A 26,669-nucleotide genomic window follows, 5' to 3' on the forward strand; every position below is an offset into this window, starting at 1 on the left:
CGATATAAAAAAATATTTAATTTTAATTACAAGTTAATATTGCAATTATAATATAACTTATTCAAGTTTGTCTACAGGTTATGTCACGTTATAGAAAAATTTCATTGCTTCGAATTACTAAATAAATCACACAATTCTAATGTCACACACTTTAATATTACAATTGCAATAAAACATGCATAATTATATTATAGTTTTTATGTCACGAATTGATTTGCGTAATTTCATTTTATTTATTGCACGTGTCCGAAAATCTATCAAGATTTATTGAGCTTTATATATCTGTTATATATGAACCGTTATATTTTTTTACATAAACATTTTTCTTTTATCCTATCTAAACAAATACTTGCTTTTTTAAGCTTTTTTTTTACACCTAAATATTTATTTCACCCAAGCACAAACTGGATTCACATAAACACGTGTAACCACGTGACACGCGACACTCGAGAAGCGATTGACATTTCGGACAGGGAATAACATAGCGACCGATCGTCACCGACAAACGAGACTCGGGTATTCTTTTTTTATCTTATTCTCAAAATACACGTTGATATCATATGAATTTATGAATAGCGTATTTTTTTTTGCACATTGAGAAATTTTGTCAAAATTATGACCTGATTTCGAGCGGACTAATAAATGAAATTTTCCATGAATTTACTCGAATTACACATGAAACTCTATGAATTATATATGAATTAATTATATATTTTCTAATCTTGTAAAATTGTAGGTTTTATTCTTTTTTTTTTTTTAATAATTTGTTCAAAATACAGATTCTGTGATTCTCGATTCTCAAGCTTTACTCGAGAGGTTATACGTCGACAAATTTCCGAAATTTCTTACAATTCGTACAAATTATTCGATCATTCATATGTAACTTTTATTTTGTATATTTTTTAGAGAACAAAATTATGTCTATTATGAAAAAATATCTCAATTATTGACATGCAAATTTTTTAATTTCTTGCAGTTGAATGTTTTACATTTGCTGTATATTTTTTATATAAAAATCAGAATTACTTAATATGTGAATTACTTAATACTAATTACTTAATACGTGTAAAACAAAATTATTTCTGTCTCAATTTGTCCAACATATATGTGATATAAGGCCTTTTTAGAGCCAGCTTATCTTCGACCAATCGTAAACAAAAAAAAAGGAAGGCATAAAACAATGTGCACTTTGCTCCTTGGTATCTGTCATAATCATATTCGATTTTGCGAATCATCATACGAACATTTCTTTATTTAGATTCACGTCCACATCGAGAAGGAGACCTAATTCGAGACAATGTCGCTTTCCAAGCCGGCTAATGTTATTTATAGTCTCATTGGCTCGTACTTATATCAGCTTTATTATAATCCCTTGAAAACAAAAGCTATAACTAGGTAAAATCAACAGAATTTCATATTAAGTATATACATATATATATATATATATATATATATATATATATACATATATATACATATATATATACATATATATATACATATATATATATATATATATATATATATATATACATAATCTTCATATATGCATTATTATAATCAGCAACTACAATTAATGATGTTTAATTATATACCTTTTTGTTTTGTGAAATAATTTAAATATTTTTAAATATATTAAATATTTATCAATACATATTTGTTAATAAACACATTTGTTTTAAATATTTATTAGTATATATTTGTTCCAATAAACATATTTGTATTATTTTCAGTTGCATTATTGCGGTCCTTGGAAATGTAGTATCTCAGAAATTGTCTGGTGCTAAGCAACTTAATGATGACAGTATCCTGGCCTACGCTCTCTTTGGGTAGGCTATAGATTATTGTTTATGCTGTGAATGAAATTAATGAAGATTTCAAGAAAAAGTGTATTTTATGCGTAAATATTCTTGTAGTTTCTTCTTCGGAGGACCACTGCCTCATTACTTTTATACATATATGCCATTGCTCGTGAGACATCCTCTGGGAATATTACTCATAGAAAGACTTCTCTATATGCCATGTTTCCAAGCACTTGCACTATACATGCTTGCCATCTTTGAGGTACAAAGACTGACAGTTGTTTTTGCAAATTTTCATTTTGTCATGAATAATCTTAACATACGTATAACATAATTATCATATTTATAACATAATTATCATTTTTCTCAAATTTTCATTCTGTTATGAATAATCTTAACATAAATAATTTAGTACTTGTAATTAAATAATATGATTCTAATAAATTAAACTTTATAGCAATGAATGAGGTAAATAAATTAGTGATGAGCAATAGTTGATTTAAAAAAAAACATTTGTATTTTATTAATGCTAAAATTTGATTTATTTTCAGGGTAAATCTCATCAAACAGCAACTAATCAGATGCGGAAGTTATATTTGCCAACATTGTTGGCTAATTTAAAATACTTGACGCTGTTCCAATATATCAATATAAAATTTATTCCACCTATGGTAATGTTATTTTCATATGTTATTCTGTCAGAATACTTTCCTAACTTGTTTTATTTTTAGATTATATTTCTTTTTCTAATTATATTTTAATTATTGATTATTCTTAGAAATTTCTTTTCTATTTGTGGAAATTTGTGTGAATTATTTTCTGATTTACATGAAATTATTTATACTTATATCACTAAAATCTGTTCTAAAAATTATTTTTCTACATACACTCTTTTTTTATCTATTTCTTATTATTTATATTAATTTTTCTTTTAATATTCTTTTAATATTGAAATTATGTTTATATAAAAATTGGCAAAGGATATAGGAAATTATTAATTATTTTATTTGATTTTCTAGTTGAGGGTCTTAATGGTGAATCTCGTTGGTTTTGCATGGGTTATTTATCTCGCAAATAAGAGAGCGAAAGCTTCAAAAGAGAAGTAGAAGAATACAATACTATCTACAATTGTTGTTATAAATATTTTACTACTTTAAACATTTTAAATATTTTTGTATAGTAACTATGCAAAAAAAATATGGCGATATGCTTCTTTTATATGTACTGGGTTGACATGGTGACTTTGTTCACTCGATGAAACAGAGTATTTCGCAGAAATAATGTGTAATGAATTTATCAAGTGCTAATAATATTTTCATTATTTGTACAAAGTAAATAATACATTCCTTCGTTATAATTTGTTAATGTTTGTCTAAAAAATGAATATATATAGAATATATGATTTATATTATTATCTACATTCAGATATATAAGTGTAATTAATATTTTATTGCAATTAGGTGTTTTGATATCAGAAAATATATACACAAATAAAAATATAGATTTACATGCCAACTGTTTTATTTATAGGAAATTACTTATATTACACATAATTTCTCTGTTTTAAAATTATTCTTTTTATCAATTACATTATTCTTTCTTTTTCTAATACTGGATGCCACATTTCACTGATATATTTCCGATAAACTTAATGAATATCGACATTTATCATTTTTTTATGTTATATTTTTAATTTTATCTATATTGTCAGCCATAATATATCAATTATATAATCGCATTTTACGATTCTCTATATACTTTTACGAGATATGGAAGTTTTCAAAAGCAATATGTCATGGCATGTTTAAGATTTTCGATTTAATCACACAACAACAATACAGAGTATATTACAGATATAATATCCGAATTTCTTTCATTTTAACGAGACAGTAACATTCGATGGCTGTAAATCATAAGCGGATACACAGACATCGGATTCACAAAAGCCATGTCGAGTTCCTCTCAACAAGATGATGAACTTGAGGATATCAACTTGAGGATTCTTTGCTCTGAAGGTGTGATTCAAATTTTTGACATTAATTTCCTCGCACACCATTTTTCGATACATCCGCAAATCGCATAGAATTTATCATTTCACTAATATTTATAAATAATCGCAGAATATATAGACAAACGTTGTTTCCGAATTTAACTTTTAAGTCGCACAACTTTGCTGCATATTTGGAAATGAATAAGGAAGGAGCGATTATACAATCATCGTACTGGAGAAACTATATTCGAATGCGAAGGACACTATGCTAATATTGGAGTTCAACAGCTGATCGAATAATTATTAGGTCATTATGTACATGAAATGTTCATTTTACATATATGGACAATTTTAATTTCACTTTACATACATGGACAATCGATAATTTGAAAAAACAAGAAGAGTAAAATGTAGATACGTATATATATATATAAGATATCGAAGAGATTCTCTTAAAATATCTCTTGCATTCCTCCTGAATTTGAAACTATTTTTATCAAATGCGTAAGAAAAGATTTAAAAATGTAAAAAAGGATAAAACATTGAGGATACTAATAATAGAGTCACGCAAATTTCCAACATTTCATATGTATAATACGACCCAATATCAATGATCGGAGGGATTCTTCGTTAAAAAGGAATCAGTCGTTTACACGAGTGTGAGAACTAACGCTACATAAGTTTTTCTATCTAATTGTAAACGCGACGTAGACTTTCCAAGAGATCTTTCTGGAGATGTGTGTGTGGAGATTTTTCTATGGAGATCTTTCTTTATAATCCTATACATATATCTTCGAGACTTAACTTTGCGTAATCGCACGTCGAGACTAGTAGTTCTAATTATGTCTTTTTTTTTGGTACGCTGCTGCCTGACCCAAATTACGGGCTCCGGAACCATCTTCCTATGACTAGAATATTTTTTCAAATATCGCGTGTAAAAGGAGCTAAAACTAAGAGATTTGTTCTATAAAATAATTAAATAAATAAATAAATTTTATATATATAATACATATTATTGAGCTAGGATATATCAATCCTTTGCGTGCATGGAATTATTTTTTGAAAGTGTGTTTCTTTAAATGTTTTCATTATGTCCAGGAGATCATTAAATTCAAATATTTATCAATAAGTTATTTTTAGAGAGCATTTTTTATAATTCTTATATATATATATATATATATATATATATATATATATAAAATAAAACTATAAATCTTTGTAGAAATAAAAGTAGATATAAAAATGATAAAAGTGAAATAAAATATGCGTAGAAACTGTGAGCGAAAGAGTGTAATAGATCAAGTATGATCTTTAAATGTTCGATATAGTCTATAAATATCACGCAAAGGATTTGAACTGTTTGAGAAAAATTCTCCGAAAGAATTTATCTATGTACAAAAGAACGAATTATAACATTGCACTGAAAAATTATGAGTACATAAAAATTTAAAGGCCCCTTTAGACAGTCTACAATTCGCGATAAAATTCCAGAGAATTTTATATGGGTCACATGTGTCTTAATATGTCCTGATATATATTTTTATTTTATGTTAAATATTTTATATTAAATATTTTCTCCGTTATATATACGACACATAAAATTTATATAAATATAATTCGATCTTGAATTTGTCGCGAATTACAGATTGTCTAAAGAGATCTTGATTCATGAGATTCGTTGATAAGTTTAAGTGTTGTAGCGTCATAAGAAAAACAATTGCACAAATAAATATTTGAATAGTTGTTAAACTATATATCAAAATATTACACACAGTGACTAGTAAACAAAAGACGCTCAACCGGATCTTTCTCTATTATTATTCACATTTACATAACAGTGAGCGAATTGGGTAATTTGGAAGCGATTCACCGAAAAGAATCCGAATAGAATTTCACATTTTTAAATATTGAGAGGTGAATATTATACAAAAACGTCATTTCATATAGAGAGAAAAAATTCTCACATTTGTTATTAAAATATCCTCTCATTTTGCACGAATTTTTGTTTCGAGATTCTTTACTTTAAATAAAAAAAATCTCTAGAGAAAGTTGTTAGAAGATTAGACAAAGCTGCACCACTTTAACACGAGTTTGTTTGAATAGAGGGAGAGAGAGAGAGAAAGAGAGAGAGTATTATACATTAAAATCTACATTGATATTCAATTTCCTCCGCGTTAATTTGCTAGTACTAAACTAAATGATTGCAAAATTACGTCCTCGAGAACGAAAATTCCGAAATAAATAGCAAACTGATCGAGAAAGTCAATTTTTTCTGATAGAGGGATCGTTTAAATGGATAATATTGATATGAAAAACATATCGAAATTTGTAATTATTTTTTTTTTATGAATGGAAAATCGATTAAAATATTTTGTGTTGTAAAAAAAAATGCATACTACTTATGCATTATGCTCGAAATGGCGTCTCTACTCAAAAATTAATTTCTCTCTATTAAACGTGTGGGATTGCATCTATTAAATAACACGCCATTCGAATAATATCTGAGAGAAAGAAAACGTATGATCAACATACACAGCTGCCTTTACACATTTTTAGATAATTCTGATTACAAATCGTTATCCTAGATTAACATAAACTCTTTTTTGCAAACATAAAAATATCTGAAAGTCGACTTGGCCCTTCAGACAAAGTTCTCCAATCGTCTTTTAAATCTTTTGTTGTTTAGATGAATAGAAACACTTGAAAATTTTATCGATGATGATTTCAAATTTTCGTCGACATAAAAATCAACTTTCAGAGTTTCGCAAGAAATAATCCCGATGCAATCTGTCGTTTCAGAAAAACAATTCAACAGATCCTTAATTCTGAAACATTCTTCGATCCCTTCCATGCGAAACCCAGCATTTTCATTCTTAAATTAACACCTCTCGGGAGCCAATTAGCGAAGAAACTCGATGTATGGTGCCGGGTCAGGTCGTAACCAGAATCGGAACCACGCCGCTCCAAGTCTAGTGTACGAGGAGGAATATCGGCTTCGGAGATGGGGAATTTACACAATTTACGCGTGTCTTAGCGCGTGTAAGACGAGCTGCGGCTCGCAGAACAACTAGATCGATGACGGGTGCTGGAGCAATTGCTATGCCTGCTGCTACTCGGCGACGAGGGTGGCGTCGGGGTGGGTCGATGATACGGAATTGGACGCTTCCTCGCGCTAAAACGGAAACATGTGTTAGTACATTATGATCTCTCTCTCTCTTTGTAAAGAGAAAAAAAGTTATGTAAAAATACAGATGTTAATCTCAAGAAAGAGCGAAATGGAAAAAGATTATTTCATCCTGTTAGAGAGAAATTATTATTAATGACAATGATATTAGTTATGAATAATGATAATAAAATAAATAATTATGATTATATACAGGATGTTTCAGACCACCCGTACCACTCATTTAAAAACTAGAGAAGTGGTTATTTCAAAAAAGTAAAAACATTTTCTTTATAAATCGGATGCGCTCTATCGAATGGTGATATTTTCAACTTTTGGTTCCGGCCGGAAATAGGCGATTCAGACCGGAAATGCGTTTTTTAAATGGAACCCCCTATTTTTCATTGCATATTCTTGTAGCTTATCTCGAGAGCTTTCCAAAACACTATAATAAATTATTTTTCCATGAAGTACTTTTCGAGTTATGAGGCTTGAAGTCATTTCTTAATTTTACATAAACCATAAAATATCTTGTAAAATATTCATTTTTCGATTATCTTACCTTAATACTTTTATGTACAAAATAATGAGAGAAATCAATTGGTGTAAAGAAAACACATAGTTATTTCTAAGAAAAAATATGTGATTTGCAATTAACAATTCCATATTTTTTCTTAAAAACAACTGTATATTTTCTTTGATTCCTTATTTTGTACATAAAAGAATTAAGGTAAGATAATCGAAGAATGAATATTTTACAAGATATTTTATGGTTTATGTAAAATTAAAAAATGATTTCAAGCCTCATAACTCGAAAAGTACTTCATGCAAAAATAATTTAATATAGTGTTTTGGAAAGCACTCGAGGTAAGCTACAAGAATAAGCAATGAAAAATAGGGGAGTCCATTTAAAAAAGTGCACTTCCGGTCTAAATCGCCTATTTCCGACCGGAATCAGAAGTTGAAAATATCACCATTCGATAGAACGCACCCGATTTATAAATGAACATATTTTTACTTTTTTGAAACAACCACTTCTCTTCACTAGTCTTTAAATGGGTGGTACTGGTGATCTGAAACACCCTGTATATTAACATAAGAGATTGTTAACTTTACTTAATGCAAATTTATAATTTAATAATGTAAATTCACGTACTTTTAATAATGATTAGTAACACATAGTGACGTTGTTAGAAATAATATTCATCATTTATGTAGATAATGAAAATTCGATTATCATTGTAAAAAATGAAACAGATAATAGAATGCATACATGCAGCGTGATAAGAATAAATTAAGCAAGCTGTAAAAAAAAAAACAGGAGGTTCAAAATAACAGGGGTTCAAAATAAAAATATAACAACTCACCTGTGTCTGCGAAATGTTTCTCTGAAGAATTTCAGCAGGGCGAGAAACACTCATAAAGATGGAAGGAAAAAAAAAACTGAGAAACTTATAATCGAGAAATTAACATAACGAAGAAAAAAAATCTATATTTGTTGATCGATCTTTTATTTTGTGATTGATAATAAAATAAAAGGAGTTCTATTTATCTTTCCTACTGTGTGTGTGTGTGTGAAAACAAATTAATTTACAATATTTAAAACATACACGCATGCTATAATCTACACACGAGATATCCGTAGATCGAGCTACGAGTGAATTGATTGGAAAAAAACGAAGGGAGGAGGAGGGGAAGAGAGAAAGAGGGGAAAAAATCTTACAAATAAAAAGTTGGAAAATACGCGAAATGAAAGATCAACTATAAGCTAAGTTTATATTCTACGAGCGAGATTGTGAATAATTACGGTTGCTAATTATACGGTTGCGATAATATTTAGCCGTGGTTTACATCAAAGTTTTCTTCACGCCTTTACACTATTACATTTGTCAAATTTGACTGTTACATATCTCTCCTTGTCGCGTCGTATTATAATTATATCCATTAATTATTATATCATCACGTCACTTAACACTTTGACCAATGGGACCTCTTTGATCGCATGAACATTTTCATTCACATCATATGTCGATACATCAAGGATACAGCGATGCGTCTCTAGATTGTCCAAAGAGCATTAATTAACATGCTCTATGTTAAAAAAGATCTACGTTTCAAAATGTAATTTAAAAAAAAATCTACAACTGTGGTGAGGAAAATGTTACTAGATACATGTTACTTTAAAATAATACAAATTAGAATATTATTAATACCCTGGTCAAAGTATTAATCATTCATGTGTAAAGTCTATATATTAGACTTTTTCTATTGTTGTATATATGTATATATATATATGCTGTGCGAAGCCATAACTCTATCTTCTATGCCTGTCCCTCGATCTGTCCCTGTAGGACACAATAAACAATATTAGAATATCGAATACCGAAATCTAATCGAGGCAAATGTGATCGCCTTTCTTTTTAAGAAAGAATTTTGATTCCGATCATCTCTTTTTTCTCACTAATCTCTTACTTAATTTTCCTTATAAAGCTCTCTTTTTAGCTGCAATTCTTCTCTTTATGATTTTCATTGATAATATTAGGATAATGTATGTTGATAACAGAACTTTAATAAAAGAAAATTAAAAAACGTAAATGAAAAAAAAGTGTACAACTGATACAACGACAAATTAAAATCTACGATTACTGTGGTAGACTCACGAGCTCAGTGCACGCGTAGAGTGCGTGGCAAATGTATGTATAAACCTACCACGACAAAATAGCGACATACACGCCTGCGATACCTACCTTGTGATGCGCCGTCTATCGAGGAAGCTGGGCGAACCGTGACGTCGAGGTATAGACGGCGAGCGTGATCTGGTGGAGGCGGAACTGCTGGAGCTAGAACGCGAGGACCGACTGGAGACGCTGCTCGACGATCTTGACGAGCTGGAGAAGCTTCTGCTTCGACTGTGTCTCGACCTGAAGGAAAAAAGAATCTTAGATTATTTGGCCCAGTCTGTTTTTCATTAATTTAAATAATTTTACTAAATAATTTTATTTAAATATTTTATTTAAATAATTTTATTTAAATAATATTTTATTTAAATAATTTTATTTAATAATTTTATTTAAATAATATTTTATTTAAATAATTTTATTAACGAATAATAAATACTCAGTCACGTATTGGCCAAGCATCAGGCATCAAAGTCTTACCGAACGGAAGAACGCGAACTGCTCCTCGTGCGGCTGCGTTTGTCCTTGTCCCTGGATGTCCTCGACGCCGATCGCGAGCGACTCTTGGATTTCTTGGACAACGAACGGCTGCGCGACCTCTTCTGCGACAGCGATCTGCTTCTGGAGTTCTTGGAGAGTGAGGAGCGACTGCGCGATCTTCTCTTCGATAACGATCGATTTCTGCTTCTGGATCGCGAAGCGGATTTCTTGCCCCTCGAGGGCGATCTCGACGCACTCGTGCGCTTCGATTCCGTCGAGGAAGACCTCGAGCGGGATGAGCGTTTCGTTCTTGCCTTCGGCGACGACTTCTTCGTCCTGGAGACCGATCTAGAGGTCGAGCGAGCGAGTCGCCGATCCGGCGAGGCTGATTTCTTGCCCCGCGAACGGGATCGCGATTTCTTGTCTCCGAACGGAGATCTGGAAGACCTCGCTTTGTTCACGGATGGTGATCTCGTGCACGATCTCGACGCCGATCTGGAGTACGATTTGCTCTTCTTCGGCGATCTCGAGCGCTGATTTGATCTAGCTAGCGAAGCGCTCGGCAATGGTGGCGGCGATTCGCTCGGCGAACGTAGTTTCATCGTCGCGTTATCCTCTTTGGACGTAATCGTCGGCGCGGGAGAACGAGAAGACGATTTGCTCTTGGATACTGGCTCTTTTCTCGACGACGCGATCGGCGTCAAGTCTTTTTTGCCGGAGAAACTTGGTGATCTAGATGATCGACGATTCATCTTGATCTTCACGCTACCAGAAGATGCAGAATCGACCTTGTCTCCAGGCTGCTGAGGTAACGGTAGTGGCGGTGGTGACTCACTCGGCGATCTGATCTTGATCGCTGCCTCCTCGCGGGTGAGAGGTAGAGCCGGCGAGGGCGATCTGCTGGACACAGGCGATTGAATGATCGGAAGAGCCTGCTGCACCGGTTCCTCGGATCTATCTCGGATGGGCGCGCTGGTTTTCGGCGGTTCATTCGGCAGAGCGATATCTAACACACTGTCTTCTCGCCTCTCGATCTTGATCTTCACGGGAGTGATTACCTTCTTCTCTAGCGTCTCCCGCGCCTTCGCTGCTAAACCGCTCTGCAATCGTTTCAAAGTATTCAGCTCCATAATTCTCGTCCTCTCTTCGTCTTCTTCTTGCTGTTGTTGTTGCTGCTGCTGTTTGCCGGGCTGCTCTTCGTCCGCCAATTCGGCTTCATCCTCGCTCGACGATCTCAGGCTCACTCTAGGCGCGATCGCTACTTGTTGCGTTCTTCTGCTTCGTGATGTCGAGCGTGATTTCTTATTAGTCTTTGTTTTCCTCTTCTGATCCGATCGCTTTCGGTCCTCCAGGATGTCTCTGTAACGCTCTGGATTCTTTCTCACCGGCGAATAGCTCAAGGTGGATCGTGATCGGGATCGTCGACGTTGCTGTCGCCTCGGTGAACGCGATCTACGCCGAGAATCAGCCTCTCTGCGCCTCGGAGGTGATGCGGGCCTCCTGCGGGAAGATCCGTAACGATCGTACCTGGAGCGGCTCCTGCTCCTGGACACGGAGTATCTACTGTGCCTCCTGGGTGACCTCGAGTATCCCCTTCTTCGTTTGGGAGACGGACTCGTGCGACGTGATCTCGAATATCTTCTAGGAGACCTTCCTCTATCGCCTCTGTCAGTCCTGCTTCTAGAGGATGATCTGTGTCGCTTGTGCGATGGGGAACTTCTATTGTGACTGACTGGCGACTTATCTCGCTTTTCCGTCGTGCTTTTCTTTGTCGGGGAATCTTTCTTTGATTTAACCGATGGCGGCAAAGGTGGAGTCTCGTTTCGAGATGTTGTTCGGTCCGCACATTTCGGCGATCGGGTCGATCGAGGAGGTTCCCGCGAGGAAGTCGCGACATTTTCGGAAACCTCGTTTCTAGATGTCTTGTCCCCCGCAGCATTTTTCTCATGTTTCGTAGATTTTTTCGGTCTTTCCATAGAGCTGTAATCGGTTCATATCGGATAAGAAATTAAAAAAGAAACAATGATTCGAGCAAATAAGCATTATGAAAATATTTACCAATCTTTTGCCAAGTATTTGTGAAATAATCAATAATATATACATGTGCAAAAATTAAAAAAAAGAGAAAAGAAGTAATTCAGCAAGTACAAACTTACCTATCTGTGGAGCTTTCGGATGATTGGCGTTTCCGTTTAGTTGAACCCTTCTTTTTCTATAAGAAAATTCAATCAAATGGATCAATATTGTTTATTTTTCCAATCGGTGAACATCGATCATGCATTCGTCAAGAAAACAATGAAAAAAAAATACAAAAAGAAATGATGTATTCAAAGAACTTTTCCGAAGACTGCTTCTTTCGAGATTTCTAGTTAATTATTATTGATATAAAATAAGAAGCAAAATAGTTTATTTGTTATACATGTATACATCTGGAAAAAGACAACTCAAAAACTAAAACGTTTTAAATATTTGGAGAAATTAGAATAATATAAGGGAGAGAGAAAAAGAAAAGGTAATAATTATATTAATATAATAATAAATATTACTATAATTCAAGTGTACAACTTTTACAAGTTCATATTCAGTAAATTTATATAAAATGATATAATTATATTTTAATCATCATATTAATCATATTAATTATTTTAAAATTTAGAAAATAAAATGACATATATATATATAAATTAAATATATGTAATTCGAGAAAAGTGAAAATGAGTGAAATTGAGTTGCAACCTTTTTCCAGGGCATGCATTAAATTTAAAAAAAAAAATATTTAAGGATGCAAAATTTGTCCTATTCCTCTATTTTTTTGTATATACAATAATCTTTTTTTTTTTCAAGAATATATTCCAATCCCTCGTTTAAGAATAAGCAGTCTCCGAGATTGATCTTCTGTAATTAGTGTGTAATATAGTGCTCGACATACAACGAGTGAGAGAAATATAGAGAGGCTCTTATACACGACAATAAAATTCGGTAAAACTCGAAAAAGAGTACACGAGTATACATATGAACCCACAAAATTAGAAATTACATTGAATAGCGGCATATCTGGTACTCACTCAGGGAATGTCTCCTGTCAAATGGCGCTGAATAATTACAAACAATACTGAGATTTATACTTTGAAATAATGAACTGTCGAAAAAAAAACTGGGTGAAAATTAGGTGAAAAATCGTATTTACGTAAAAACAACAAGCGAACCGGAAGGAGAAAATGATCATGCTACTGTTTCCAGGACAATGGCAAAAACTCAAAAGAGATCGAATAATAATAATAATAATAATAAAATAACAATAATAATAATGATTACCCAAAGTCGATCGACTAACAAATTCCGGAGAAACAAACATAAATTAGAGAGACGTTGTCATGCACCTACTCTTTCACGTGCCGAATAAATATATATATCTAGAGAGAATAGAGAGAGAGAGAGAGAAAGATAGAAGAGACGGAAAGATAATAATTTACGTTTGGCTTTCTCCGAAGCCTTGTGCGTACCTCATGCTTGTCCTTTCCCTCGACTTTGAGCTTTTTCTTTCTCTTTTTCTTCCTCTTTTTCGACTCAGCCTCGGACGAGCTGCAAACACAAATATTTATTAGTCGCTTTCGTTACAGCTCTCATATATTTTCATAATTAATTTTTAAATTAATTTAAATTTAAATTTATTTATTAATTAATTTTTATCAAGTAACTGTATTCCAATTAATATAGAAAAATTGTTGCGATTCAATCAAGTTGATTATCTTACTTGCTATCGTCGGAATTGTCGCTCGAATCCGATGACGTGACTTCCGGCTTCTTATGCCTCTTCTCCTTCTTTTTTTTCTTCTCTTTTTTCTTGCCGGACTTGGGGGCCGGACTTTCGGATCTATGAAAGCGGAGATTAAACAATCGTTACAAGAGTCTCGTGGCGGCTAGGATCTTTTTTTTTATCAAACAATATTTAGTCTTATATAGATCTTGCAGTGGGCGTCTTCCTGTCGACAAGTGTGCATACCTTTGTGCTGACAATATATAAAGAAAGCTCTGTAGTACACAATGTATCTGTGTATGTGAAAAAACGATGCTCCGTTCTATCGATATATCAACGTATACGTTATAATATACGCAAGCTTTATCCACAAAAAAATTATAATTTCTTAAATAGATAATTATAAAAGTACATTGTCATTTGTCGAGACAGCAAAAATTCAATTTTCCTTTAATTTTCTTGACTCAATTTCGAAATAAAATTTTAACTCTTTAAAGCAAATGCGGGATACACTATATTTATGGAGAATATTTTCAAAATATATATCTTAAAATTTAATATCTCACGATAAGAAATTTACATCAAGATATGTAGCATATATAAACTTTTTTTTCGCGTTTTTTGGAAATATTCCCTAAATAAAATCATGTAATAAGTGTACCTCGCATCGCAGCATTAATTTTGAAAAGATATGGTATATAACATTGCGTGAAATGTTCACAATATTGCATGATATTGTACAATAATATCGCGGCTATAGCTAACAAACCGACTACGCTCGTTTTGAAAGATCTGGTTTTATCACTCGTTAAAGAATTTTTTTCGAAATCTCAGATTGGAATTGCAAAAAACCACATCTTTCAACGAAGATTTCAACGGAAGACAAAAGTACGAAATATATATATAATACATAATATGAGGATTATTGATATAAATATGGGATTAGCATTACCTTGATAACCATCGATAGGGACGGACTTGTCAGAAAAAAATAGAGAGATGACATTAACAACAAGCTTCATCGATAAACAACAACAGAGAGATAGAAATGTATGATTTTCATTTAATCTTTTTTTTTTGTGAGCAATTTTCCTCTACTTTGTAATATTTTCAACTTTCTCTTGCGTTTACTTTGAGAGTATCCACGTTTTTCATTATTTTATTTTACCCTGGCAAATGTTTGCCTCTGTGATACTTGTTAAATTTAAAAAATATATAATGTATTTTTTTAATTCAAACATTTTTTTAATTGAAAATCACTAAGATCATTATAAAATTTATTGAAACTGTATGTAACCAGGGTCGTAATCAAGCATAAAATTAAATTCTTCGTCGTACAACATTTTCGCGTATATAAAGAAATACATTTTTTTTTTAATTTTAAAAATTTGGATTTACACAATTTACACTGTTCATGATGTTGATGTAATATTGAACATCTTGCCAATTATATCATATTATCAGTGTTTGTAGTTTCTTCCTCTAAATTTAATATTTTAATTCTTTTGTGTCTAAAAATTATTTACAGATTTTTAAAAAATAGACAAATTTACATTGATAGAAATTTACTGGGAATAATTTAGATATCATTCTTAATTATACGATTCTGGTACAACAGAACGAAACGTAGCAAACATTTACCAAAATTATCTAATCGGGCATCTAATCGCGAGAAGAGAATCCCCAGAGAAAATCCTATCGATATCGCCGCAATTGCGTCTCTTTTTGCACAAACGACGTTAAAGTTTCTTGAAGAAAGTGTGTTTCTTTTTTCTGTTTTTGCAAATTAATTCGCGACGACCACACTTACCTACTGCGCCTACTGGGTAGGCACTCAGTCCTCCTCAGTTCTGTTTGAAACAGAGAAAGGTGTATGGGATATGAGACAGTAGGTGGTGAGTCATGAGTTTACAGTTTCTGTATTTTTTTTCTGTACTTTCAGAATAATCCAGCTAACGCGCGTAAAAAAATTAAAAAAAAGAAAAAAAAAAGAGAAAGAGAGACAGAAGGAGCGTTTGCAAAATCTCGAATTAAAATCTCAATTAACCGATTAAAGGAAGAGAGAGAGAGAGAGAGAGAGAGAGAGAGAGAGAGAGAAAGAGAAAGAGAAAGAGAGGAGACTTTCTACTCGGATTCTGGTCGTTTTCTTTTTTCTCTTTTCTGGAGTTATCCAGAATCTGGGTGCGATGGGGAAGGTCAACTGTGCGGTCTTGGAGCCTCGATTCGCATCTTGAAACTTACTTAAAACGGAAGCGAGGAAGAGAAAGAAAAAGAGATAGATAGATAGATAAAGAGAGAGAGAGAGAGATAGAGATAGAGATAGAGAAAGAGAGACAGAAAGAGGGGGCAAAAAAAAAAGGAAAAGACAGTACTAAGGAGTCACGAGTCAGAATCGAATCCAGCCTCCATGAAGCCGTACGCGCACCGTTTACGTTTGCTGTACCTTTCCCGCGCCTTGTGCTTCTTGTTCTTCTTCTTCTTCGCGCTGGTGCTACCGGAGCGCTTCCGCTTCTTCTTCTCGGCGGCTCCGGAGGAGGCCGCGACGGCGGAGGCCGCGTCCGGCGGCAGCGGGGGCGGCGGAGGCGGCGGCGGCGGCGGCGCCGGGCTCGGTGTCCGCACCAGCTCGTAGACCTTGCTCGCGGCGGCGGCGGCTCGCGCCTCCGCCTCGCGCGCGTGCCGCTCCGGGTCTAGGCTACTGCCCTCCACAAAGAACTCGGAGATGCCGAACGCCTCGCGCAGCTTCGCGTTCTTCTCCTGCTGCGCCTCGGCGATCTGGTGTGTCTCCCGTACGCTGAAAAAATGACAATTCTCGTTAGTCATGTTGTTTACATGTAATAAATATATTTATTGATGTAATAAAATAAAGAATTAATATATAAAATTATTTAGTAATATATATTATTAAATTTATTTATTTATTTATTAACTATTAATTAATTAATTAATTAATTTATTTATTTATTTATTTATGAGAATTATTTATTAATGACACAAGAAGTCCTTTTTAGTACACAAAGGGAAAATTGAAATATATTAGAAGTAGAAAATTTATATAAAATATAGCATAAATATAATTTAAAATAAAAATGATATATACAGAATTTTAATATAAAGGTTATTATGAGACGGGTATTTGTATAATAATAAATTATAAAATTATATAATAATAAATGAATCATATTTCTAGTATCAATTTGATAAATTTAGAATAAGTCATCTTTGTTGTTGAGATAATTATAATCGCTGATAATATAAATGGTATGTTATTATTTGATTATAATATTTTTTTAAAGATTTGAAAATATCTCGCTTTCTCTCTCTCTCTCCTTAGGAGATGAATTTTTTTATGATTATTAATATTTATTTGTATTATATATAATAATTATTCCTAATGATGATAAAATGATTTTGACTTAACACTATCATTTCCACAAGAAAAAGAGAGAATGTTGAAAGATTATTTCACCAATAATCGATATTATTTTTATAAAGAAAATAAATTATCATCGATATAATTATTATAAATGAAAGAGCGAGAGAATATTTGATAAATATCTCTCAAAATCTTGATCAAATTTTTACAGATACATGTAAAAAAGCATGAAAAGATTAATTATTTCGATGATTAATTTTATGTTTTTCGATTTTATGTTTTACGAATAAAATTCTCATGGCAATTATTTGTCTTGCACATTTTCGCAGCTCTCGTCGACCGCACGTGAACCTCATTTAACTTGTTATCGACTTGTTTCACGGCTGATTATATCACAGATGATGTGACCTAATGGATAATTATCGAATAGATGCGAAAATTTGATACTTACGAGAATAAATAATAAAATTTCATGTATTTTCACGTTATTATTTTGCATTTTAAAAATACTACAAACCGTGTCGCGTTTTAGACACTTTTACAGACAACATACTCATCATTTTAATTAATTAAGGGTGGCCTTTTTTAGGCGCGATTCTATAGAATCATACTCCAAATGTCGAATAATCAATTATGCACAGAAACAAACGCAGATTTAAAAAAAGTGAATACACTTTATAAATTATCGATTTTCTTTTTCACGAAATATTAAAACCCTGTATTTTTACAAATAATCGAGACTCGGGACGACTCGGACGACGCACTCGCGCTGATGATTCACGAGCACGAAGTCGTGATCCTAGAAGATAGGTAGATATGATCGAGATCGCGTACCGCGTCGAGATCTTCACCGTCATCGTCGTCGGGCGAGGGTCGCTCCGAAGGATGGCGACGAGAGAGAGATGCTTCGGCCTCGCGGGGGACACCCGGTATATGCAAAGAACGATGCAGCGTCGTCTTTAAAGCGGTCGTCGCGACGCTGATGACATAACGCGCTACAGGACGATATTAGAATGGCAAGCCAGGCAAAGTAGCCCTCTCTCTTTCTCTCTCCACTTTTCCTGCGGAGGTGAAAAGCGGCGAACCGGGGTTCAATCGGGAGGGAGGGGGCGAGAGCCACCCCTGCGCGCCTGCACGCATGGAACACGATGGATCAATACAATCCAGCTGTTCTCTTTTCTGGCATCCCCTTTGCGCCGTACAACGGAATCACTGTCGATCTAACCCGGCGCCGAAGTCAAACGGCCAACGTACAAAGAGTACATCAAAAAGAATCATATGCTGTATAGGACAGAATATAATAGTATATAAATTATATTCAAATTATGATGTAATTATAATTATTTTATTTATTTTTATAATTATTTATTTATTATTATAATATTTATTATTGTAATTATAATTCATATTTTATTTTTTAACGTAATATATATAAAATTATTTATATATTTATTTTATATAAAATTATATACATGATTACATATATATATATATATATATATAAAATCATATGTATAATTTTATATAAAATAAATATATAAATAATTTTATATTATTATGTAAAAAAATAAATATATAAAAAAAATAAATATATATAAAAAAATGAATAAATAATTATATATATAATTATTTATTTATTTTTTTACATAATAATATAAAATTATTTTCTTATATTATTTTTTTATATTATATATTTATATTATTTTATATTATTAATTATATTATTATTATTTTGAGAATTCTACATTTTTATGACACTAAAATTTTTGAATTCCATTAAAGCAAATTTCAAGACATCCTAATAGTCCATTATGAGCTCGTTATATATATTTCTTTCCCCCCGCCCTAGATATAAAATTATTTATCCTCCAAAGCGATATTTTTGATACTGAAAGAATTTTTATCGAAATACTTTTAACAAGATACAATTAGCTCATCAAATTTATATACAAATAAAAAGCGATAATTTAATGATGTTAGACATAATGTCTACCGATTGACTGTAGATCAAGTTTTCTGACCATACCATGAACTATTAAAGTGATTCTTATATATATATATATATATATATATATATATATATATATATATATATATCTGAAAAAAAATATATATCTCTTTTATCTACATTTTCAATACAATTAAAAAACGAGCAGAAATCTTATTCCTTATTTTACTATCTTTCATGTATAAATTGCTATAAATAATTGATAGAAGACAAAGGTTTTAAACATCTTCTTATCGCCTTATTATACAGGGTATATCTTAAAAAGCTCACTAAGCAAATAGCGTTATTCCTGATTAAAAACCGAGTCGAAAAATCTTGAACTATTTTTTTCCAAGATTCATTAAATAATTAATCAGATTTAAGTATTAAAAAGATTTCTGAACAGATGAATTGTTTAAAAATTAACACAAAACAATTTATTTTTTTGCTTATCCAAATCTTCACGTTGATAACAAGGAAGTTTGTCTTTTTATTGCGCGACTTTACTCATTAATTACTGCTTTATTAAGCGTTATGAAAAAAAATGGTTCACGACTTTTCGACTCGGTTTTTAATCAGGAATAACATATGAAGATTTGGATAAGCAAAAAAATAAACTGTTCATCATTCAACAATTCATCTTTTCAGACATCTTTTTAATACTTAAATCTGATTAATTATTTAATGAATTTTGGAAAAAAAATAATTCAGGACTTTTCGACTCGGTTTTTAATCAGGAATAACGCTATTTGCTTGGTGGGAGCTTTTTAAGATACACCCTGTATACGTCGTTAATCGCGATGAAGAATCAACAAGATAAGAAAGAATATAAATGATATTGTCGTTGAGAACTGGGCCGGAAACCGACAAAGGGGATTCACCTGACGACGGAGCGCACGTTGCTTCGCCGTCCGGCGAGCAGGTGCAGCTGAATGCGCTGGCAGCAGCAGCAGTGCTGACGCTGCAGCTGCAGCAATTGCTGCTGCTGCTGCTGGTGTTTCCTCCTCCCGTTATTGGCCGCCGCGTGATGCAACTTGCGTTTGCGTGAGCGCTTCAACACCTTTTGCCGGTCCAACAGGAAGTTGCCGCCGCGCCAGAGCGTCTCGAAGAACGCCCGGCCGTCAGCCGGGCCGCGTCCGCGCGCGGGTTTCGCCGGTGACACCGTCGCCGACATCGTCATTCCTCGATGACTCGGAGGGAATCGAGAATTCACTCCTCTCCGGGATTCATCTCCTCGTCCTCGAGAAACTCTTCCTGGAGAAATTTAGCGTTGCTTCTTCTTTGGTGATCACTTCAAGCTTCCAAAGATCCTCTACTTATCATCCTCTCCGAGACCCATCTCGTCCTCGAGGAATTCTTCCTGGAGAAATTTACAATTGCTTCTTCTTTGATGATCACTTCAAGCTTCTAAAGATCCTCTACTTATCATCCTCTCTGAGACCCATCTCGTCCTCGAGAAATTTAGCGTTGCTTCTTCTTTGGTGATCACTTCAAGCCTTCAAAGATCCTCTACTTATCATCCTAATATCAATATTATTGAGAACCGTAGATGCCAATTTCAGCTCTTTCATGATTCTTTCTAAGATTCCTTCAATGATGTAGTGTATCATCAGATAATTTATACAGACTTGTTACAGATAATTCTGCAACTTCTCTTCAGGTTTCTATATGAATCCTGTTCAAGGATCAATTCTAATAATTAAGGTAGTTATCTTCTCAGGTATCTTAATGATTTGATGAATATATCTTATATATTTCTAAAATAAGAGAAATTTGATAGTGAATTATCTTGTTAAGATAATTACGCTGCTAATTGAAGAGAAGCTTAAGAAGCTCCGTCGGTTGGCCCACGTTGCGCAAATAGCTCAATCCCTTTACGAGAGAACTGGAGGGGGTGGAAGGGAGAAGATTACGGACGAAGGTAATAACCCTCTCCCACTCCAGCCGCGCCTTTTGTATCCGCTCTTGTATCTATCCCGGCTTTTCTAGCTAGAACAATCATCCGGCGACGATGAAAGGCAAGTTCCTCCCTTTTCTTACGTTGTTATATTCCAAAATGTCAATATTCCAATGATCTTCATTGTGCGTTGATGGTTTCTACTGATGTTATGTTCCCTTTCTTTTGTCAGAAAAATAATAATATTACTTACAGGATTATTTATATATTATATTATATATGATGCATTATTTTATTATTGTTCTTATTATTTGCAAAACCTTCTTATTATTCTATATGATATTGTGGAAGAATATACTTTTCCAATATGTATATTTGTATCGGTAAAGTTGCTCTATGCATTTTAAGATTTCAGGAAGACTTCAAATCACAGGCACATCATCATCGTCGTGCTTATTCTCTGTCAGAATGAAGCAGGATGTATCCCTTAGCGATGTACCGTCGAGACGTCAATCGTCGACTTGGAGACACATGGATTTCGTAGAAAATGTTTTTCGAATCTCTTCCAAGTGAAGAAGAGACTGGGAGACGAGGAGGATTTAATAATCTCTGTCTGCACCCCCTCTTTTTCATGTTCTTGAAGAAATAAAAATTTATTAGTAATTACGAATGGAAGACGTGATATTCTTCATACAATTCTTATACAACAAGCAAGAATTCCTTCTCAAGTGAAATGTTGGTAAATTTCAACTTTCATCTTCTTTTTTCTTGATAAATTTTCCTTATGTTTTTAATTTTCTCTTCTTTTCAAGAATCTTTCTCTTCTTTTTTTATCAAGCAAAATGATTAGATTACTTCTATTCCATATATATCTCGTTGTACATAGTAAAAATTTATATTCCAGAATTATACTTATACTTATATATATGTAAATGTTTATCTTTCTTCTCAATTTAACTCGTTTACTTAATAATTTTCTTTGCGAAAAACACTTAATATTTAAAAATGACACATTTACAATAATTCATATTTTCCACGTATATTTGCATTACAATTTACTGCGATGGCCAATATAATTTTTCTGCAGCTTTCTTCTCACTCAAGACTAATACTTAATATACCCGATATTTTCCACACATGTATCTGTATTCCAGTTCGTTTTTCGACGAAATATATGATTTCTTCTCACTCACTGATCATTTGATAGCTGATATTTTTCTCACAAATTGCCTCGTTCAATTATAACTTCCACTGTATGCGATATCCTCTTCATGTACGAAATGAAACGGCCATTTGTTCCCGTTGACATTAAGAAGCTAGACTTAAACTCTATCACCTATCGCGAAATATACATATATATTCTAATTCGAGACTTAGCTTGCGCTAGATATAGACCTGGAAGAGCGGAATAGCTATTAATTAAACTCTAATGGAAGACTTTTGTGATTTGTTCGCGAATCACGTCGCGCGTCACATGTTTCTTCCTTGATGGGGTGTCACCCGGTGTCACCCCCGAATTAACTCTGGCTCTCGATGCACCACCCGTCGACGACACACCAGGACGACGCGTCCGCTGGGTGCGTCAGTCCATCCTCGCACTGAGGAGAAGTCGGCGGCCAAGGGAGAGATGCTGCGAGAATCCCCTCCCGGCTCCCTCTTCTCATCCTTCTCCACCTTCATGGATACCCTCGCTCTCGATGCCATCTCTCCCTCCTGGCGCCGGCGCTATGAGGTACGTCGATATCGCGAATACACCCACCCCCGATCAACCCTGGCCAGGAATGCAACGCGTCCCCGCCCTTTCGCGATATTTCAATTATGTGTCATTTAAGATAAAACTCTGAAAATTCTCTCACACTCGCATTTCCCGATTTATCAGTCTGCGTGAAAGAGCTTTAAAATTAAAGCAGCATTCAAATTAACATACTAATCGATAGACATGACTCGTATCAAGCGTAAAAAAGTTGCTACGAATCTTTCCTGTAAGCAAATTCGATTCTATCTTCTTACAAAAAAACATGCAAAATATATAGACAACGTAATATATATACACATATATAAAAATAATTTAATTATAATTTGAAAAAGGATTAGTATCTGAATTAACAATTAATTAATATCATGAATTTAATAATTGTAAATCAATAATATTATTTCTGTTTTTTTCTACTTTTAATTAATATTTTCGATAAGGACAATGAGATATTTTGAGAAAATGTGGACGTACAAAAGAAATGAAAAATTTATTTAATTTTGAATATATTTACTTCTTAATTATTTTACTTCCCTATTAATTTTTTTTTTTAATTTTAATTTTTAATTTTTTCCTGAATATTACAAATAAATTTTTAAATGGGGCTTTGTATTCATATACACATCAAATTTTTTTCTACAGTCCTAAACATGTGGCCCCTTATCTATTCTTTGTGTTGAATATATTATTAATTTTATTTTTAATTTGCAAATTATATATAATGTAAACAAAATTATAATTGATAATAATATAATGTAATATGCAAAATCACTCGGCAAATTCAAATTGCATTTACGAAAATAACAGGAATGTCTCAGATGTACATTTTACGGATTTCTCCAAGAATGATTTTTACAAAGAGTAGATATATATATAGATTTATCGTAAAACATTTTTTCGCGATCCGATATTGCGTTTGCGAAAGCTTTGCCTTAGCGCAAGATCAAATAAAGCCGCAAAGAAAATATATTCCTAAGATCTCGGGAAGCTCAGACACTCTTAATATCATATATAATGTTTCATATAGCATCCGCGCCGTCAAGATTATCCTGGATTTGTCTGACAGTCAAGATAAATAAAAAAAAAGAGAAAAATTCTCTTTCTATAGAAAATTCCGTGCATTTTCATAAATAACGTATTTTATTAGTCAATTTTTTTCTCAATTATAAATCAAACTATTACATCTATTATTAAACTTTATGTATTATTTAATTCATTTAAAAAAGTTTATTAAATTAAAAAATTACATCTTTATATATTTAAAGTAATTGTACATTATATTGTTTCTATCTAATTTATACGGAGAATTTTCTGTTTTTAATTTAATTAATTTATTTCATCTTTATTTAATTATTAACTTTTGATTATATTAATTTTATTAATTTATCCAATCTTTAATTAATTTATTTATTCTAAGTGTTATTATATTGTATTTTGTATAATTTCAATTTCAATTTTACAAGTTTGTTAAATTTTCGAGAATTTAACAAAGAAAATAGAAAGATATTAAATAATAAATAACAACTTACTTAACACGGCCGAATTCATCCTGTGGTGTGGATGATTTGATATCACTCCCCATTAATAGTGATCTATAGGATTCTACCTTGTTGTTTATCTCCTCGCTCGTAAATCTGTAAATTATATCAAAGAAGATTAGATAAGATTATATTCATAACTACATCTATTGCACATTCAAATGCATTAACTTTTGACTATGATCTGACAACAAAATTTCAATTTTATGTGACCCACATCACATATGTACATATTATGTGTATAATTTATTTTTTGCATAAACATACATATTTTACATTCATTCTCTATTTTGTAAAAATATTGTACTGAATAATTAAAATCTCAATAAAGGATTACTATTGTCAAGCAGCTTCTCTTCTTTCAGATTTAAATTAGATTGTAAAGTATAATAGGATTTGCTTTGCTCTATCTTTGGCTTCAATGCATAGTTTGAAAATAACATATTTATTTACAACTGCTTCTTTCTCTGGTAAAAAGTTTTATTACTGACATTATTGACTGTTAAAAAAATTTTCAATATTAATATAATTATGTAAAAAAAATTAATTATGTAAAAAAAATTAAAAAGTTGTTAAAATAACACAAAATGTCAATGTAACTTATAGATTTAAGTTTTTAATGTTAGAAATGTTGAGATTATATAAAATGAAGAATACAATTTATATATATTTACCCTTGATCTTCCAAAATGTCAGCCAGCTCGGCGCACTTGACTTCAACTTTCCTCTTTCTGACATGGTCTAGAATTTCTTTATTCGGCTGCTTATTCAACTGATCGAGTTTTGCATCTTCCGTCTTGTAAGTAACTTTGTCTTTGTTTTTACGCACAATTGCCCAATTTCTCTGAACATGTCCGTTAGTTCCAGAACCGCGTGGAGTCTGAAGTCCAATGCCATTGTACATCTTGTCTTATTTCTGCAAATTAAACGAAACAAAATTAAGACATTAATAAATTACAAACATCTAATAAAAAGTTGCAAATTAGGCATAAATTAGGCATATATATAAATTATATTATTATTGAATTTAATTATATTATATATTATTAATAAAAGCATTTTGTTTCACAGGAACTGGCTTTGCATGATTCCTTACATTAATCATAACTGTCCTGGATGGATTACGACATTAACAATAACGCAAAACTTTAAATATCACAAATCTCGAAATGCATAGTGTCAAACGACAAGGCTGTAGAATCAGAGCCAATTTAAATGAAGTGACAGAAATGTCACTAGAAAGCTGACATTATGCATTCATGAATAACAAGTCGCGTGATCATTAATTATACATTGACTACTTTATTTCGAGTCATCCTTCCTCTACAAATTCTTAGAGAAAATCGAGTTCGGTCCCACAGTGCGCTAAAAATTCTCACACGAATGCACCATTGTGCTCCGATTGTGAAAGAGAAGCGACAGCCTGTCCAATCGTACCTTCCCGTCCTAGTGTCCCGTTGATTAAATTACGTCCGCGAATTGGCACTTCGCGTTGAACGACGTCGTTATCGCGGAATCGAGTCACTCAATAATACATACGCATGTATACATATATATACATACATATATATGCGTATATATATATGCATATATGTGTGTGAAGAAATATTTAATAATCCAAGGTATTCAGGGGACCTAGGTTAGAGTAGATGTACGGTAATCAATTATCGATCCGGTCGCGCTGCGCAAATCTCGCTGATCGTTCGAACGGGGTCTCAGGCGCCCGGTGTCAGACAATTTATTTCACATACCTGCGTCCTCTTCGTCGTCGGAGACGCCGGAGAGCTCGTTTCCGCGGGAGCCGAAGACCTCTGCCCCTCGCGCCGCCCGCCAACAAAACGTCGCGAGAAGGAAACGCGGAAAAATAACTCGCGAGAAGCGTGCGAGAAGCTTCCGGACCGTTGACGATTCACGTCAGAGAGAAGACTGAGAGATGTCATGCCCCGCTTTTAAGTGATCCCTGGAAGCGATACTCCCTCTGTGGACATTAAAAACGTGAACATGAACTACAAAGCCAATGTCTACGAATGTTCTCAGAGGGTATCATGTGCACAATTTCTGGTTTCGTTCCGTGCTATGTGCACGAAATGTCGGTAACACCAGAGTATAACAAGACACTCATGTATATAAATTGATAGTAAATAAATTATGCAATCGTGAAAGATACTGTAATCTTCTAATGTAATGTTCAAAGATGAAATAAATATTTTTCTATATTCATTGCCATGTTTATATATTTTTATTTACAAAA

General features: G+C 32.9%; 2 protein-coding genes across 7 annotated transcripts; one reads left to right on the forward strand and one right to left on the reverse strand.

The window, feature by feature from the left end:
• Nucleotides 1-353: 353 nt before the first annotated feature.
• Nucleotides 354-3,144, forward strand: LOC105258254 (peroxisomal membrane protein 2). The gene is made up of 6 exons (XM_011269401.3): nt 354-516; nt 1,259-1,395; nt 1,734-1,829; nt 1,917-2,064; nt 2,354-2,473; nt 2,822-3,144. The coding sequence occupies exons 2-6, from the start codon at nt 1,298-1,300 to the stop codon at nt 2,906-2,908; spliced, it is 549 nt and encodes a 182-aa protein (XP_011267703.1). The 5' UTR covers nt 354-516; nt 1,259-1,297; the 3' UTR covers nt 2,909-3,144.
• Nucleotides 3,145-6,149: 3,005 nt separating this feature from the next.
• On the reverse strand, nt 6,150-26,363 carry LOC105258268 (serine/arginine repetitive matrix protein 2). 6 transcript variants are annotated; one of them, XM_025409446.1, is made up of 10 exons: nt 26,170-26,363; nt 25,093-25,334; nt 24,410-24,514; nt 16,314-16,661; nt 13,868-13,987; nt 13,617-13,695; nt 12,270-12,325; nt 10,114-12,093; nt 9,703-9,876; nt 6,152-6,964 (listed from the first exon to the last, which is right to left on the reverse strand). In XM_025409446.1, the coding sequence occupies exons 2-10, from the start codon at nt 25,320-25,322 to the stop codon at nt 6,823-6,825; spliced, it is 3,234 nt and encodes a 1,077-aa protein (XP_025265231.1). In that variant the 5' UTR covers nt 25,323-25,334; nt 26,170-26,363; the 3' UTR covers nt 6,152-6,822. The 6 variants fall into 6 exon arrangements, with proteins under 6 accessions (XP_025265232.1, XP_025265234.1, XP_025265231.1 ...); XM_025409444.1 differs by having other exon boundaries at nt 16,296-16,661; XM_025409445.1 differs by lacking the exon at nt 26,170-26,363 and adding an exon at nt 25,856-25,931 and having other exon boundaries at nt 16,296-16,661.
• Between the last annotated feature and the right edge of the window lie 306 nt (nt 26,364-26,669).

This window comes from Camponotus floridanus, unplaced genomic scaffold (assembly GCF_003227725.1).
Source record: "Camponotus floridanus strain SB8 unplaced genomic scaffold, Cflo_v7.5 scaffold265, whole genome shotgun sequence".
Classification (NCBI taxonomy): Eukaryota; Metazoa; Arthropoda; class Insecta; order Hymenoptera; family Formicidae; genus Camponotus; species Camponotus floridanus.

What these genes read in the sequence shown, in the direction of transcription:
- LOC105258254 (XM_011269401.3), top strand. Translation starts at nt 1,298, where the DNA reads ATGTCGCTTTCCAAGCCGGCTAATGTTATTTATAGTCTCATTGGCTCG. An exon ending in CTGGCCTACGCTCTCTTTGG is followed by an intron (nt 1,830 to 1,916) that starts GTAGGCTATAGA and finishes ATATTCTTGTAG; the next exon opens with TTTCTTCTTCGGAGGACCAC. An exon ending in TAAAATTTATTCCACCTATG is followed by an intron (nt 2,474 to 2,821) that starts GTAATGTTATTT and finishes TTGATTTTCTAG; the next exon opens with TTGAGGGTCTTAATGGTGAA.
- LOC105258268 (XM_025409444.1), bottom strand. Translation starts at nt 25,322, where the DNA reads ATGTACAATGGCATTGGACTTCAGACTCCACGCGGTTCTGGAACTAAC. An exon ending in GATGAATTCGGCCGTGTTAA is followed by an intron (nt 16,662 to 24,409) that starts GTAAGTTGTTAT and finishes TCATTTTTTCAG; the next exon opens with CGTACGGGAGACACACCAGA. An exon ending in GATAGACGGCGCATCACAAG is followed by an intron (nt 6,965 to 9,702) that starts GTAGGTATCGCA and finishes TTTCCGTTTTAG; the next exon opens with CGCGAGGAAGCGTCCAATTC.